At 55.2% G+C, this 17,082-nt stretch overlaps 1 protein-coding gene across 2 annotated transcripts in view; it reads right to left on the bottom strand.

The window, feature by feature from the left end:
• DNAH17 (dynein axonemal heavy chain 17) overlaps positions 1–16,434 on the bottom strand; it is a 110,733-nt gene extending 94,299 nt beyond the window's left edge. For both annotated transcript variants that reach the window (XR_011422768.1, XM_070225874.1), the window contains exons 1-14: positions 16,319–16,434; positions 15,032–15,407; positions 14,248–14,441; positions 13,123–13,315; positions 12,804–12,903; positions 12,457–12,542; positions 12,129–12,254; positions 11,252–11,404; positions 11,041–11,130; positions 9,037–9,204; positions 8,669–8,785; positions 3,630–3,895; positions 2,652–2,847; positions 176–322 (exon numbers count right to left, since the gene is read on the bottom strand). Coding sequence is in view for 1 of the 2 variants with exons in the window: in XM_070225874.1 (XP_070081975.1) it covers positions 176–322; positions 2,652–2,847; positions 3,630–3,895; positions 8,669–8,785; positions 9,037–9,204; positions 11,041–11,130; positions 11,252–11,404; positions 12,129–12,254; positions 12,457–12,542; positions 12,804–12,903; positions 13,123–13,315; positions 14,248–14,441; positions 15,032–15,376 (2,181 nt within the window). In the remaining variant the exon portion in view is untranslated. The remainder of the gene's footprint in view (positions 1–175; positions 323–2,651; positions 2,848–3,629; positions 3,896–8,668; positions 8,786–9,036; positions 9,205–11,040; positions 11,131–11,251; positions 11,405–12,128; positions 12,255–12,456; positions 12,543–12,803; positions 12,904–13,122; positions 13,316–14,247; positions 14,442–15,031; positions 15,408–16,318) is intronic.
• Positions 16,435–17,082: the final 648 nt, after the last annotated feature.

Below are 17,082 nucleotides of genomic sequence, written 5' to 3'. Positions count from 1 at the left end.
TGTCGCCAGCTTTGCGGCCGCCGTTGGGTGAATAATGGAGAGTGGCTCCAAACCACGTCTGAATGTGAGAAGGAAGTCAGTGATTCTGTTGCACCTGGAGATCCAACACCTGTGTTTGTTCTAAACAAAACCCGAAACTTGGCAAACAGAACAAAACAAAACTCTGCCGGCTCACCTCATTATACCAGCCGACGATGAGCTCCAAGTTGCCCACAAACTTCCGGAAGGTTTCGTGCTGCGAGAACAGATTCTCGGCGCTGCCTGGGATCTCTTTTTGTTCCTGGAAGTTCAAGTACTTGACTTCTCTCAGAACAGCCACCAACTAAGGCAAATGAAGATGACAAGAAGGTCAGGGGTGACCTCAATGGTACAACACTTGGCAACACAAGTGAGGGTCTGTCCCCAGGACGCTGCTACAGCCTGTCCACAGGGGGACTTCAAAGCTGGGGGGAGGTGTGTCTGGGGAGGGGAGCTGCCGGCAGGATCAGGACCTCTTCGCCCTATTTACTGGTCCCAAGCCAGAAAGTGCTGGCGTCGCCAGCGTGGGTGGACGACACCATCGTAACTTCCCAGCTTGTTGGAGAAAGGCTTCAGGGCTTCACCTGGGTCCTCCGCAGGATCCAGCCTTCCCTCTCCCCCCTCCTCCCACCTAGTTACAGCCAAGAGATGAAAACAGGGCTCCTTCCAACAGAGCTTCTGCCCTGCTGCTCAACCAAGCTGTTCTCCTCCGGGTCCGTGACCTTCATGTGGCTGAATCCACTGGTCACTTCACAGGCCTCATCTCGCGTGACCGCTCAGCTGCTGGTCACTCCTTCTCCTGGGTGCACAGTGTCTGGGGCTCCAGACTCTCTGGTCACCACCATCAGTCTCTCTTGATGCTTTCGAGACTTGCACGTTGGAGAGCCACAGAGCTTTGTCCCTCTCGATCTACTCTCACCTTGGTGACCTCACCCAACTTCATGGCTTTAAGAACTCCCACATTTAGGTCCCCGACCTAGACCTCACTGCTGATCCCCAGACACATATATCCACCTGCCTACTCAATGTCTCCATGTGGATGGCTAACTGGTGTCTCAAATTCAACGAGACACATGTGCTCCGTCGATCTTGCCCTGTAGCCTGCTCCGCTTGCTGTCTCCAGCTGCCATCTCAGCTTCTGGCAATTCCATCCTTCCTTGCCCACCCCCAAACACTGGGGCTGACTCTGCTCTTCCTCAAAGCTGGATTTCCAACCCATCTGGATCAACTGGCTCATCGGCTCTGTGATCAAAGTCCAATCGCTCTTCACACCTTCACTGCTGCCACTCCCGTCCTGGCCACCACCCTTGCATCTCTCATGCTGGGTTCCAGCAAAAGGCTCCCAGCTGGTCTCCCTGCTGCTAGCCTTGCCCTCTCCTCAGTATATTCACCCTACAGCATCTAGAAGGATCCTTGAAAAATGTAAGTCAGACCAAAGCCCTTATCTGCTCGAAAGCCTGCGATGACTGCCGTCTCACCCACAACAAAAACCCAAGTGCCCGACGGCCTGTGAGGCCCCTGTGCTCTGTCCTTGCCCTCGCCCCACCTCCTCTCCACCCACCTCCCCTGTGCTCTGTGCTCCCCCCTCCTCCGCCCTCCCCTCCACTTCCTCTCCCACTACCTTCCCTGAGCTCATTCCACCTGCTCCGCTGGCCTCCCTGCCGCTCCCAGAACACACCAGGCACACTCACACCTCCGGCCTTCGCTGTAGCTGTTTGCTCTCCTGGAAGGCTTTCCCGCAGATCTCTGCTTGGCCAACTGCCTTACTCCTGCAAGTGTGCTCACGTCCCAAACAGCAACCTGCCCCATTCCCTCCGCTCTACTGACCCCCTTGACCCGCCCTTCCGCTCCTTTGAGGTACCCATCACCATTTTCTCAGTGTTACAGGCTTCACCTCTCTTGTCGTGCTAATTCGTGATCCCCTCTTCTCCTTGCTCTCTCACACAGCTCTCCCCGTCTCCCTCCACCTCCCCCCAGGGAGGTGAGCCCCAGGAGGACAGGGAGCTTTGTCCGCTGGCTCACTGACTATCCCAGGACACACGGGGGTGCTCAGCAAATACTCGTTGAATGAAAGAAAGAGCGAACTTTAGTGAAAGAGAAGCTTTTGGAGGAAGTCACACCTGGGTGTCCTGCCTTCCTGGTATCAGCCCTGTTCAGAGCGGGGCAAACGCCTCCTTGCTGGGCAAGTGCTTGTGGGCAGAAGGCTGCTCTGCTTTGGTCCTTGGTGCCCATCTAAACTCTCCGGGCCCAGCCCACACTACCAATTCTCTCCAGCTTGCCCGACGTGACCAGGTGTCCTGTTTGTTCAGATGCTGCAAAGACCTTTTTTTTTTCCTTTCTTTTGTAAATTCTCAAATTGATGTTCCCTCTTGGGAGTCCAGGAAAGGTAGCCAAGCTTTAAAATCATGTAATTATTGAAGCCATTTCCAAGGTATTTTGTCTCATATCTTAAAAATATCCTGGACATACTTTTCAAAATACTTAAATAATAAAGCTTTAGCTAACCAGGACATAAGCATCGATCCCCCAAGAACACTTGGCAGAAGGGGAGTGGCCTCAGCGGCTTCGGGCTTCTCCCACCCCCACCTGCAGTGGAACCCGGGACCCCGACGCGGCGGCAAGACAGCACCCACCGCTTTGCTGAAGTTGACCTGGATGAGGTTTGTGATGGGGTCCCTCTGTATCAGGGGCTGCCCCAGGTTGAAGTGGCAATCTTTGTCCACTCCTGCCACCCACTGCTGGTAGATCTTCTCTCGGTAGCTTCTCAGCAGCTCCATCATCTCGTCGTATTTCTGGTAGGTCAGCTTGGCCTCCACGCTGGACATGACCCTGCCATCAGAGGCAGATGGGGTGGTGAGGCCCAGGCCCCACGTTCTCGCTTCCTCTGGGGCCTCGTTAGAGTCCCAACTCTGTCTGTCAGACCTGGGGGCGCTGACACAGACAGCTCACTTTCTGTTTCTTCCAGGCCGAGAGCCTGAGTAAACAGACGGACAATGGCCGTCAATCTGCAGCAATCAGTCCAGCAAGTCAAACAATAACCCCGGAGCAATTGGCCCCAGATGGCCAGGACCTGATTAGCAACGGCCAGCTTCCCTCATTTTCGCCCTCCCTTCCAACTTAGGACCAACCAGAGATGGCTAAATACGCCCCCTACGCAACCACATGGGATGCCCCTCTTCTAGTCCCCATGCCAACAGCCTTCGATCCCGCGGGGCACACCCGAAGCTTCCCTCTGTTCCTCCGCAAGCTGTCCCACTCCACTGCCTGCCTTCGAGTCTCGGCCAAACGCAGGTGATGGTGGCCACCTCCCTGCCACGGCAGACTCGGAGTGGACAGCCTGTGCTTGTTCTCATCTGAGTGGCCTTTGTTAAACAATTTCCATCAGGCTGACCATCAGCAGAGGGCAAGCCAGGTTCTTTCTGACCACACTTGCCGAGAAGGCGCCCGCAGGAGGAAAGGGCGCACATGGCTGGGGTGTCCTCTGGGATTGTGCTTTGGGAAGTAAAGGCTTCGCCAATACGAAGCGTCAGATTGCCTCGGGATTGGGATAGATGCCCTCGCCCCCGGCCCCGGCCGTGGAGGGGCGCTGCCCACCCGGTGCCGCCACTCACGGGTGCTCTACATGCTTTAGGTCCTTCATGGGGGTCTCCAGCCTCTCCTGCAGCTCCAGGCTCCATTTGAGCTGCCCGGCCACTGCGGGCATGTTTTTGTGGATTGGGGGTATATTCCCGTTTGCAGAGGCTGCAATCTGGGCATCATACAAGACCTTGGTGTTGTCCAGCTCAGCATCAAACAGCTCCAGCATGACTGAGTACCTGGGTACCACCTCGGCAAGAATCAGAGGCCGCTCCAAGAGGCCCCCACACATGTACAGGAGCTGGAGAGAGACGAGAGATGTGCCTTCAGTAGGCTCCCCACCGCCTGCCCCATGCATCCCGCCCAGCCCCATGGCTGTTGATGCAATGTGTGCAGCCAAGCTTCAGGAGCAAGAAAGCAGGTACCCTGCCAAGATAAAGATCCATTTGGACCTTTCTCTGTGTAACAATTGGTTAAATGAATGCCTCTGTGATCTTCATGTTGACACGTGCTGAGTCCCAAAATACTGGAGGGTGAGGTGGGCCCTTACCAGAACCTGGAGGCAGAGGCTGTGTGGGGTGGACATGTGACAGAAGTTCTGGAAGCTCTGCACCCCCTGAAGTCACCCCCACATGCTCCCACAGGGGGAGGAGAAATACCTGAGGCTCCCTCTCCTCCCTCCCTCCCATCTCCTGCCGGGGCTCCCCACTGGCCGAGCCAATGAGCGCGGGGGGCCGGTGGCGCCCACGGCAGAGGGCTGCTCTAACGATGCTCAGACCAGGCAGCCACACTTTCTCCGGGATACATGACCACAGCTCTTGCTGCCTCAAGGGTGGGACCCGACTCTCAGATTTGCCCCAGTTTTTGGTCTGAAAAATATAACCACTGTCCCTAAAAATGGTGGCTGCAGAGAAAGGAGGAGAGATTTTCAGGTCCCAAAAAGCCAGCTGAAGTAGCCACTGACCCTTGGGAAGAAACTGAAACTCTGAGGTTCTAACCACAGTTCCCCGCAGGGCAGCTACGACATATTAGGTCGCCAGTGTCATTTTTAAAAATGGACACGTGACAGTTGGGAAAATAACGTTTCCCTTCTTGGTTTATGACCCTCCCGACTTCTTCTCCCCTATCCTTTCCTCTTCCCTTCATTTCACGTTTACGTTTTTTTTTTTTTTTTGGCTTCTGGCTTCTAGGAAGGAAGCTAATTTTATTTGCTGCCAAGAGAAGGTCATGTGGAAAATTGCTCTAGAACTTTCCTGGCCATGTGTGAATTACTGACAGCGAGAAATAGCATTGAGGCAGCTTGGGAGCATGCAGGGAATGGAGGGGACCGGCGGGAGGGAGGGCGCCCCAGGGCCTGTCCTAATCAGAGCGCAGGGTTGTCAAATGGGGAAGAAAATGTTCTCAGGTACCGAGAGCAAGACGAGCAGATGGAGATGGAAATGGTTCCCAAGAGTTGTTTTCGCCCTTGTTTTTCTTTTAAGCTAGCATAAACTTAAAGTTAAAATTTAGAAAAGGACTTTTCCTTTTAGAGAACAGAAGCTGGATTTAGGCCTAATAGGAGGGACGAGCTACAGGAGAAAGGCCCAGGTGGGTGGGCTTCAATCCTGCGGGCGCCATAGTGCGTGTCCCCCTGAACCGCCTCCCCCCATCCCAGGGGTGACTATGTCCTCATCTCACGAAGGGGACAGGTGCGTCAGCTTAGAGGCATCAACCCTTCCCGTTACTGGAAAACGACACCCAGCCGTATCCTGCGGGTGGGAGGTCTGGGGGTGCCGCCCTCACAGGAGGGGAAGGCTGCTAAGTGCCTGGCATGCCCAGCCGGTCAGCTGCAGCATCGCCTTTTAATTTTGGAGACCCCCTCACAAGGGAGGACCTGCTGTTTCCAAATTAAAGGATCGGCTGGAAACCTCTGCTGGGGACCCTTCTGCAGGTGGGCAGCCCTTGGAGCCTTGTGTTAACATCCTCTGGGTTCTGGGGTTGCACACCCGAGGTCTGCCCCAGAGTGAGGCTGCCTCCCCAAGACTCCCTCAGAGGGAGCCAGCTCCCTCCACAGGGAAAGCTGACAAGCACCTACTATGTGCTGGGCTCCATTTTGCATGAACCCAAACCAAGCGTCCGCCTTCAGGGAGTTTATATTCTAGTTGAGAAGGCAATGAACACATAGAGATCTCTATACAACAGAACAGTGGGAGGCCGAGAGCTAAGAAGGAAACAGAGCAGCTCAGCATCAGCACGGGAGAGGGAGGGAGGGGAGAGGGGAGACGTGGGGGAGGGAAGGAGGGGAGAGAGAAGGATGAGGGGAGGGAAGACTGGGGAGGGGGAAGGAGGGGAGAGGGAAGGAGGGGAGGGGGGAGGCTGCCACTGAGGGAGGAGAGTGGAGGGAAGCCCCTCTTGCAAGGTGGCATGAGGCAGCCACCTGGGGGCAGAGTGTCCCAGAGGAGGGAACAGAGTGAGGCGCTGTATTAATTTGCATTCATTGATATTTTGCCTGGAGCACCAACTCAATCCAAGACTTAAGTGATCCTTACATTTGCAGAGCTTCAAATTCCCTTGTATTTGCATTTTTCAAAAGAACGTCTAAAAGGCAAAGGAACATCCTGGTATTTGCATTAGACAGATCTTTGTGCTCAGGGGTGGGGGGCTTCCTGGGTCCCCAACTCAGCCCCAGGAAGCCCAGCCATGACATCCTCCGGAAAGATGGCCACCACCTGGGCTGCCCAGGCCACTCGACTGCCTCCCGCCACGGGGGCCCGGCTGGCTGAGTGGTTCAGAACAGGGGCCCTGGAAGCGGTCAAGCTCATGGCTGGTTCGGGGTCCTGGTTCCTCTACTTGCTGGCTAACTGTGTGACCTTGGGCAGGTTTCTTGACCTGTGTGAGCTGGTAAAATGGGATGGATACTGTAGGTAATGAGTTTAGCAAACAGCGGGGGTTGTTGTGAGAATTAAAAAAGACAGCACAGTGCTCAGAACTGCGCTTGGGACCTGAGATCCTCTAGGGACCACTGGGCACCTCCTGCGGGCGTGTCACTCCCGCAGCTCCTGGAGGCTCGTGAAGGGAAGGGAAGAGAGAGCCCCGACCTGCAAAGTCCTAGTGGACAAACACACGTAAGAGTGGGCAGGGGAATAAGAAGTTCCCCAGCATACACGCACACGTGCTCCTTTCAATACTCAGCGCCCGTTCTCCAGACAGGCTGTAGGTTGCAGCCGCACACACTGCATCCTGCAGACAGCCCCTCTCAGCCGCTTGTGGGGCAAAGCAGGCCACACAAATGCAGCAGAAGGCTGGGCCAGGACAATGAGGAGTGGTGGGCACTGGGGCAAACTGGACCACTCATGTTCTGTCCACAGGGAACAGCAGCTGTTCCTCTCTAGCTGCTTGTTACCATGAAACACTGTGTATCCCGTGTGGCCGGATCTACTTTTACAAGAGAGGGTGAAAATCCGAACTTCTATCTGAGCTTTCTCAATTTGTACACGTTGGCTCCTAGAAACATCCTTAAAGTGCCATGTGAGAACAGAGATCCATATAGACAGAGTAGATTAGTGACTGTCCAAGCCGGGGGAGGTTGGGGGAAATGAGGAATGACTGAGGGGGATGAAGACGTAAAATTGATTGTGGATGGTTGCACGACTCTAAATATACTAAGAGCCATTGTGCACTTTAAGTGGGTGGAGTGTACGGCGTGTGAATTCTATCTCAAAAGTACATGAGCCAGAGTGAGTGGGGGTCTTTGTGCAGCCTGAGTCATCAACGCCACATTATTTTTTGAGACCGGGATGCATGCACAATGCTGGGAAACCCAATCATCATCGTGTCTGTTTAACTTCTGAGCACAGATACATTGATGGGGGGGGAGGGATGTAACTTTTCTTTGGGCATTATGTTTTTCTGAGTTTATTATTTACAGTGCTGGCTTCCCTTGTGGTAATTTGTTATGGAGCAAAGAGACTGATGCCATAAGACATGACCAGCGCCCAGGCTCCTTCTGTTCTCATTCACGCTTATTTGGCACCTCCTGCCTGCTTGGTGAGGGCCCCAGTGTGCCTGGGACCGAAGGGGTCCCTGAAATGCTGGACTTTCAGTTTCAAAATCAGAAAGTCCTGGGAAGACGGGGGCAGAGAGACTTCATGCTGTGTCTGAGTGCCCCGGCTGCTCAGCGTATCGTTCTCTCTGCAAGTTAGAGAACCGGCCTGTGGGCCCCAAATGTTGGCCACCATGTGAGCTTGGACCAGAAAGGTTCAGAGGCCCCCCCCACTCCACCCCCCATCGTGCCCATTGGCAAGGGGTCCTCGGGGAGGGGTGCGCCAATCAGCAGTGGGGACCAGAGGGTCTGGCTCCTCACAACGTTAACCAACCTGATTGGTGACAACAGCACCTTGCTGTTTTAAACGCGCTTTCTGATTATCTGTGAGGTCAAACTTCAAACAGACGTGTGGATTGGCCACTTGTGGTTTTCTTTGGAATTGACGTTCTCTGTGGGTTTTAGTGCTTTTCTACAATCCAGCTTTTAAAATGCTTTTTTCATAGCATCATTTCTTTTTTCCATTTGTAAAAGTACCATACACTTAATGAGTGCAACTTTGAATGGTAGAAAAGTCCACAGAAGACAGAGACACATCGGCCACCGCCCACCACTCAGAGATGGCTCCCCACAACACCCCAGGTTTGCTTCCTGAGCCTCAAACGCTGAAGAGCATGTCGATTCAGCTCAGCGAGCAGAACGTGGGTGCATTTTATTTTTATAGCAATTCTGCCTCTCTCTGACTTTTGCTCTTTTATGCAGTGGGGGAATTGAATCGAATAGGAATAAAAGGACACAAGAATCAGTAAAATAACTCACTTCCTGCTCACTTCCTTCTCTTGCTCTAAGAAACGGCAGTGAGACCCAACAGGAGCTGCTCCAGGTGCTCACTGCCGAGCAGCTCCCAGACGGTGAGAAAGGTCCCTGCCCTCGCGAGCCCAGCTCTTTATCTCTAAATGAAGATGATCAGACCCCCCTCTCAGCCGCTCCCAGCATCAGGCACGTGCTCTGTGGTGAGTCCGCCGGCAGCGCAGAGCCCCGACTCACGCGTACCTTTGAGCAGGACTCAATGGAGCCGCAGTCGTCAAACGCTTGGCAAAAGATCGTGGCCAGCCGCCTATCCAGATCTTGAATTTTGGTCTCAAAATCAGCGTAATCGTCATCAAAACTCTAAAAGCGAATTAAAACGTCAACCTCGTAATCAGCGTGCAAAGTAGGAGGAGCTCTCGGTCTAACACCCCCAAGCCCACGGGCAGGACGCGGGCTTGCATCTTAGCTGGCGTGCTCATCGCCTGTGGACTGCTCCAGTGCACAGTGACGTCCTCAAAAAATGTGCTGGGATTGTGTGCCACACACTCCCCCAGCGTGTCCTCCCACTCCTGGGGCATTGGTCAGTGATCCAGCCAAGGCTCCCGACTTACCAAATCGCCAGGGTCCAAGGGGTCATATTTGCAGTCAGCAAAAACCTTCACCAGCTCGAAGACCTCATCGTAGATGTGCGTGACCAGGCTTCCCAGGATGTTCCCCCTCACGCCCCCAAGCTCGATTTTCTCTAGCTTCAGAAACTCAATAGCTGTTTTATAAAGGTCCTGGTGGAGAAAAAATCCAGTGCACTTAGTCAATTCATCTTCGTGACCAAACTCAATGGTTCAGTCACTAATCCAGATCTGACCCCAGCAGGGAGAAGCCCGGAGGGCGATGCCCCAGGGCCACATGACAATCTTGGGAGCCCTCTGTTTATTTGTGTTAACGTTCTCTAAAGTCATTTCTGGAACAGAGGGAGAGGGGACGGGAGGAAGAGTTCCGTGAATCATCTCCAAGTCGTGAACACGGAGGAGGAGGAGATGATGGCTCGGTTCCTGTCCCGAACTTATGCTGGCCGAAATGTGTCTCTCAACAAACCACACTTTACTGGGGCCTCCGTTTCCTCAGCTGTGGGAGGAAGCGGTGGGAAAGGCATGCCGTCGTTTCTGATGCTCTTGCTAAGCTTCAAATTCTGTGCTTCCTGGGAGACCATTCCACACTCAGAGCCCGTCCCTGACGGTGGTCTGAGAGGATGCCCCCTACCGTACAGGATGCCTGACGGATGTGCGCGTGTGTGTTCTGCTTCCTCTGAGCTGTGGCTCTCGTCTGGCCTTCTCCTGGAGGCTTTCCTGACTACTGCAGCCCACAGTGGTGCCTACCTTTCCAGAATCCCCATTTGCTATCTGCATTCTTTGTTTTGGCATTTAATCCCATTCGGTCCCATCACGTTATCTAACACTTCTGTGTGCAGCTCTTATTTCCCACTTGAGATCCCAAAGTCTCCTTGAGGACCACAAGCAGGGTCTGACACAGCACCCAACACCATTTGGACTGAAGATGTGCATATGGCGCTCATTTCACTCCCCTAAGCTGGTGCTGAGGTTGGCGCCATTTTCCCAAAGAGTCCAAGACACGTCGAGCCGTAACCAAAGCAAACCCACGAAAAGCAACGGCATGGGCGTTCCCTGAGCTCCCAGGCTTCCCACCCAAGGACAAGGACAAGGCTGGCATGGCTGATGTGGTCCATGTGGCAGGGGGTGGACAGGAAGGCCATTTCCCCCACCCTCAAAAGCCCCTCTTTCCCAGAAACTTCATCCTGACTCAGAATCTGTAATGTAGGAACTAACGGCTACTTGGCCAGAAACTTGGCTGGGACCCTCAGTTCTCAGGCTGGGAGCCTTCGGGCATGAAGAAGCAAGCACCCCATGATGGAAATTCCGGAATCCTATGTGGGCCTCCCTTCTGCCTCCCAGAGGGCGTGGATGCAACCCAGACAGGGCTTTCTAAAGCCTCTGCTAAAGGCGCCACCATCAAATCAAAGCCCAATGGTTCCAGGATGGTTTTTGCCCCTTTTCAAAGGTGTGAATACTATGTGCAGAAAGTTAAAAAAAAAAAAAAAAAACCTGCAGAAGGTTAGAAAACAAAAAGCAAAGCTTTCTTGCCCTCCCACATCCTCAACCCTCTCCTCTTCGCCCAGAGGAGACCGTCTGGAACCGTTTGTAAATCTGCGTCTGCTATGTGTCGCCCCCTGCACCCACAGTGCTTCTGCAGGGCCCGTCTTACGTCTTAATTTGTACGTATCCCACTACCTCCCTCCCTTTGGCCTCCAGGCTTCCTGACCATGGTCACTTGATTTGTCGTCAGCCTGCTCAAAGACAAAGGGCAGGAGATAAGGGGAGGGGCAACCAGAATGGGTCACTGTTGCTCTTGGCTAACAGCTCCGGGCTAGGAGGAGGCTGGCCCAACGGCTCGGTTTCCCGATGACATGGATGTTTGGGTGTGACTTTCGTTTTCTCTCCCGAGAGACTATCTGAAAGCGGGGTGAGGATGGGAGATGCAGCTATCCTGAGGTAGGGCAGCCTGCGCAGAGTCGGCGAAGGTGAACCAAATTCCACCTTTACCTCAATGGTCTGGAGGCGATGGAAGAAGGAATTCATCCTGGAAAATGCAAGGGAAGAAGGGAATTCCCAAGGCACCGGCTCCTTGTTTTTCTAGGAGAGAGCGCCAGAGAAAAGGTCACGTTGGCCCCAGCCGCTCCGTCGGACTCCGCGCAGGGCTAACACCCACTCAACCTCGGGGGGCTGGACGGCCGCTCTGCAGCTCACGGCGCACCTTAAAGAAGAGCTTCATGTTGGCGCAGCAGAAGTCATAGATGCGGTAGAGCTCCTTGAGAACATTCACAGCCAGGGAGATGCCGCTCAGAACCTCCTCGATTTCCCCTTGCAGGCCTTTCAGCACCTCGTCTGGGCTCAGGAAAGTTCGTGTCTGGGGCAGAAGAGAAGACACCCCGAAGTTCTGACGAGTCATGTGGGGGCTGTCCAGGCACCCTGTGTCTGAAGGCTGCTCTGGCGCTTAGAGATGACCCACCACCGGGCCCCACCATCTGCTTCTTACGACACATCAGCTGTCCCTCAGGTTCACGTCCCAACCCGCCTGCCAACCACTGGGCGGTTTCCGGCAGACCAAGCTGCTTCTCTCCCCTGCCCCTTCATCCCGAGCTAAGCCTGCAGCAAAAACCGATTTTGGTCACAGATGACTAGGGGTCCAGAAATCCAGTCCTGCTACGGGCTGCAGGATCCCGGGCTCCAGTGCCCTTCCGTCCTGCAGCGGGGGCCAGTAAATGCGTGCTCGTGAGAAGGAAGGAGAGGGAATCTGTGTTGAGAGAGACAAGAGGCGGCTCGGCAGAGGACCAGATAAAGCCCACAAAGCCCCTGTCCGAGTCTTGGGGTGCTGGGATGTGAGGGGTAGCCCCCTTCCCTTCTGCCTCCCTCCCAACATGGGGCAGGTTGGGCTGCCACTGCCCAGGTCTTGGGAGAACTCTGGGTGGCCACCAAGAGGGCCCAAGCTTAGTCCAGGCCTGAAAATCCCTGTGCCAATATCTCTGCCTGCTTTTAAATGGCCGGGGTGTGTGAGCAGGGGGACAACCGGGTGGAAGGGGAGAGAGGATCCGATGGTAACGATGGGGCGGCCACGGGCTGGGGGAGGGTACCATCTCGATGATCTGGTTGCAGAACTCCTGAAGGATGACGATGATCCTGGAGGGTGTGTTATAGTGCTCGGAGGTGGCCCAGATAAAGCAGATGGTGTACAGCACCTTGGCAATGAAGGTCGGGAGCTGGGGAGAGACAGGCCCCGCGTGCGCTTTGTGGCGCCACCTCAGCTCTCCCCTCCCCACAGCTCCAGGAGGGGACCCCCAAGTGGGAGGAGGAGGCACTCCCTGGGACCACCCCCCTGATCACAGCAAAGAGGCCCGCAGCCCCCGCTCCCCAAGACACGAGAGCAGCCCCTGCAAAGTGACCTTCCTCCTGACAACATACCACCGTGAAGTCAGCCTGCTCCATCTCCTCCAACAAGATCCGCAGCGGCTTCAGATACAGAACAATATCGTTGGCTTCCTTCAGCCCTGCGCAGAACAAGAATAAGTGCCTGTGCTCGCGAGAGCGAAAATCGACCCCACCTGCGGTGGTCAGAAATGACGACGGTGCAGCTGTGTGTGTGTATCGAGACTTGCTCCTAAGAAACAGGGCCTTCCTCAAAAGGAGGGCCCAGGGAAGCTGCTTATGGGGGAGGCGTATGCCCCCCGGGGTTGGTGCCAGGCCTCCCCCAGCCCCTCCCAGAAGGCATCCCCAGCTTCTCGCGGCTCTTGGGCGGGTCACCAGCTTACCTTCAGTGATGTTCATATACACGTTCTGCAGGGCTGGCCAGTAGCAGCTTTTGGCTTTTTCCAGGATCTCAACTATTTTGTTCACTTTGGGCCTATTTAGCTGAGAAGGAGAGAAGAAGAATATCAACCCTTCAGTAGAAACTGGCAGACCCCAGACGAGGGCCACCTGACCCTGCAGCCGGCTGGAGCTGAGGAGTGACGCAGGTTATCTGGGTCCCCTCGGGGCTCCTGGGGATCAGCACAGAGAGGGTGGGTGCTCATGAATTCGCCTGGCTGAGCAGCTGAGCGCCCGGTCACCGCGGCGACAAAGAGGCGTCACCTGCTCATGGATGCACTGCAGGTTCATGAGCCGGGCGTCCCAGAACTCGAACTCCACTCGGGGCAGGGGGTGCAGCCCGTCCAGCAGGGCCTGGGCTGAGTCCTTGCTCAGCACGTCTCTGATCTGGTGGGACCAGTCGATGATGATGGTTTCGATGGCGTGCAGCAGCGAGCTGTCCAGGGAAGCGGGAATCCTGCAGAGCAGAAGGTCGAGAAGATGCTGTCACGGCCCCGGGTACAGCCCTGGCCCTTCTGGGCGGGAATCCTCCCTCATTCAGCCAACAGGCCCCAAAGAACCAGCAGAGGCACCGGTCCTGCCTCATGTCCCGGGGCTTCTCACAGTCACCTGCGGGAGGCCGGAGGATTCCCCAAACCTCCCTGCTGTGACAGACCCTGAGCAAATGCTGGGTGTTGTCAGAGATGCCAGCACCCCGAAGAAAGGGGCAGAGGAGGACCAACTCTGGAATAAATTCTGTGCTCAAGGCGGCTCCTCCCGGCAGTTCTCATGGGGGTCACCACAGGGCATGTGTTCGGGGTTGGTGGACAACCCAGGGAGGACCTGCCCGTAGGATGAGCCCCCCAGGAGAGGTCGCCCTCTGATGCGAGCAAATGCAACAAGCTATCACACTGTAACGGCTTCAAGGGCATCACTCAGACACCAGGCAGTTGTAAATGGTGGTCAGGCAGGTGCGAGGGGACAGCTTGGGGTTCACGTGCTTCCTGGGGTCCCTGGGACGCTACACCCCCTTGACTTGCAGCCTCCACCTGCTGAAAATCCCTTCCATGCCCCTCACTGCCCCTCAGTCCCCACATCCAAAAGCTGGGTATCCTTTTCCTGGCTGTGTGACATGTATGACAATGTGACATCCTTTGCATGTCATGTGATGCCGGGACGGGTGCACATGTGTGATGGAGGTGGGGCTAGAGCACAGGTGTCCAGCGGTTGCCAGAGCTGGAATTGAGGGTGCTCCAGCGCCTCATCCTGTCCTGTCCTTGTGCCTTTGACCTTGGACTCCAGCACCATCTTGCCCTCGTATGTTTCGTTTGCAGTGGGACAGACTGTCCTCGGTGGTCTGGTGTGAGATGCTTCTCCGCCCAGCGCGTTCCCCGGGCCAGGCCTGCCTACCTCTCCATGGACTCCCGCGTGCCGTGCAGGCTCCGCAGGTGCTCTGGAACGGGGAGCAGGGTCTTCCCTCGGATCTTGCCCCCCATCACGAACATTTCGTTCTTCAGCTTGTGGACTTGCTTCACAATGTCTTCGGAGACCACCCGGGGCCATCCGCTCATGTTTTCACTTTGGTTCAACAGAGAGTAGAGGACCTGAAAGAAAATGGGTCTCTAGTTCTGCCCGCGCCATCTCCAGCTCAGTGACCCCCAGGAGGAGTGGGGAGCCCTCCGTGCGTGTTCACAGATGAGCACAGCAACGCCCAGAGGACTGGGTCACTTGCATTCTGCCCGGTCTGACTGCCAGAGCGTGCCAGCGTGCCGCAGCTGCCGTACCTGCCAAGAGTGTCACCCAGAGGAGGCAGGACAGCAGAGAGAGGCAGAACTAGCAGCCCATTTTCTCCCTTCCTCACTCAAAGTCTTAGAGCTGAGGAGGCCTGTCGACTGTCCGAATGGCCCACACCCTCCACAGCTGCCGGCAGGGACGAGGTTCTCATGAGATCCAGAGAGACCAAGGCGATGGCCTGGAGGCCCGGTCAGACGGCAGGCCTGTCCCAGCTGTCAGGGCAGCGGGCCTGGGCTTCTGCATTTACAACCAGCTCCCAGGCCGTGCTGATGCTGCCGGGCTGCGGACCACCCTCTGACTAGCCGGCTTCTAGCCCACTCCCCGAAAGTATGAGAAACAGAGGTTGTTCCTCCTGAGCCCCCCGTCCCTGGCCCAGGGTGGGCCGCCTGGGTGCACCCACCTCCTCCACGATCGCAATCAGCTGGTCCACAGGTGCCGGGCTTATGTCCCCGTAGATGAAACGGTCCTTGTAGTCGCTCTTGCTGATGTTTTCAGGTTTCTTCTTGATGAAGTAAACTCCTTTGGACTTGAGCGACGCTGGGAAGCCCAGGCAGGGAAGGATCATGCCCGAGGGATGGAGCGTCATCACCAGGACCGAGACTTCCGGCTTCTCGAAGAACTCGGTGAACAAGGCCACGTTCTCTTCCATTCCAATCATCCTGCTCCACTTGTCCGGCTTGAACTTCAGGATGAGAGAAGCTATTCCCTCCAAATACTCTAGTCTGACATCTGGTGTAATCGTCATCTTGACGTTTCCTTACACCACCCGCGGTCACCTGTTAAATGAGCAGAGACACGGATGCGACACAACTTCTGGGGATCTCGCTTTCCCATCCGTCACCAGAACCATTGGACATCCCTGTTCTAACCAAGCAGGAAAAAAGGGTCCTCGTGAGTGTGTTGCTTTCAGCTGTGGATGGGCTGAGGGAGGCACAAGGAGGTCACGTCCGTCTGCCCTGGCTGGACAGCCGGCCCTGCCTCGCTGTGGGTGGCACCGTGGAGCGGGGCCACACAACAGTGGTGTGTGCTTGTGTGAGTTGTGACCATGAAGTAACAGGCTGGGAAAGGTGGACATGGATGCTGGGGAAAAGGAAATGATGGCGGCGAGATAGTCTGAAGGCTTGAGGGGTGGGGGAAGGCCCAACGAGAAGATGGCATCGTCAGGTTGAAGGGTCCCAAAAGGAGATGATGGAAGGACATGGCACCCCTAGGACACGGGCAAAACCCGGAAAGAGGAGGGCTGGCCCTGACCTTCAGTGTGTGAAGCCCATCATGCTCTCCCTGTCCTAACCCCAGCCAGAGTGTACCCCAACTTTTGCCCTGCTCGTCAGCCTCTCCCCTCCCCCCTGCACTCTCCACCACGTGCCCATAAAGGGATCCAACTGCTGACTCCTCACAGACCCCCCAGAAGCTGCTCACATTGCCCCTGGGAGAAGCTCAGAGACAGCTTCTCCGGGAGGTGGACCTACGCTGGCCCTCAGGACTTGACAGGAAGAAGCCAGGGTGGGGGGCTTCCAGGAGAAGACTGTGGGCTCACGCAGGGCGGAGAATAGTCTGGAGCGGCTGCAGTGAGGACACCGGGGAGACAGCCGTCCAGGAAGGGGCCGGGTGGGCGATGGGTCTCCCGTCCGCCAGGGCCTGGGTCCTCTGTCCTCTGAAGCCCCCAGCGTTGCCTCCGAGCACCCACCTGACGGCAAACGGCTGCTCCAGTCTCAAGCAGGACAAACTGATGGGCAGCTCTTTCCCAGACCAGTAAAGCAAACGGCTCCCTTCCCTGAGGGGCTCCAACTGCCATGGAACTTCTGGAACCTTCTCAAGTGACCAGTGGCAGCGCAGCAAATGAGCAACCCTCCATCACGCCCCACAGTGGACAGGCTCTCAGGCTGTAATATTTTAAAACTCCATCCAACAATCTTTGCCTTTGAACTAGAGCATTTAGCCCATTTCATGTCCCGTAATTACTAATATATTGGCATTTAAATTATCATCTTCTTAAACCCTTTCTATCTGCCTGGCCTCTTCTAGGTTCCCTTTCTTTTCCTCTCTTGGCTTCTTCTGGATTAAATAATTTTTATTATTTCATTCCTCCTATTAGCTCAGTTATTATACATCTTCTGTCTTTCTTTCGGGGCACGTGGACATTATCACACACCTCCTGACCTGTCACAGTGTAACAGTCCTTGCTTCTGCCCTCTTCCTGGATGAGGCATTCTCTCCCAACTTATACGTCATTGTTGTGAATTTTAGTTCTAAAACCTTATTATTATTAAAAATGTAATTAAGTAGTTGGTAGTTAAATAAATAAATATTCATTAGATTTCCCCCCATGATCACTTTGTTTTCCCCTGTGAGCTTCCACCTGGGATCAATCGCTTTCTGCCTCTGTCAGCATTTTCCCTTTATCTTCTGGAAAAGCCAGCTTTGGTGGCCGGGCGGAGGGAGCGGAAGACG

The sequence above is a fragment of the Equus caballus genome, chromosome 11 (assembly GCF_041296265.1).
Source record: "Equus caballus isolate H_3958 breed thoroughbred chromosome 11, TB-T2T, whole genome shotgun sequence".
Lineage (NCBI taxonomy): Eukaryota > Metazoa > Chordata > Mammalia > Perissodactyla > Equidae > Equus > Equus caballus.
Note: the sequence above shows the minus strand (reverse complement) of the source record. Positions and strands in the feature narration are given on the sequence as shown.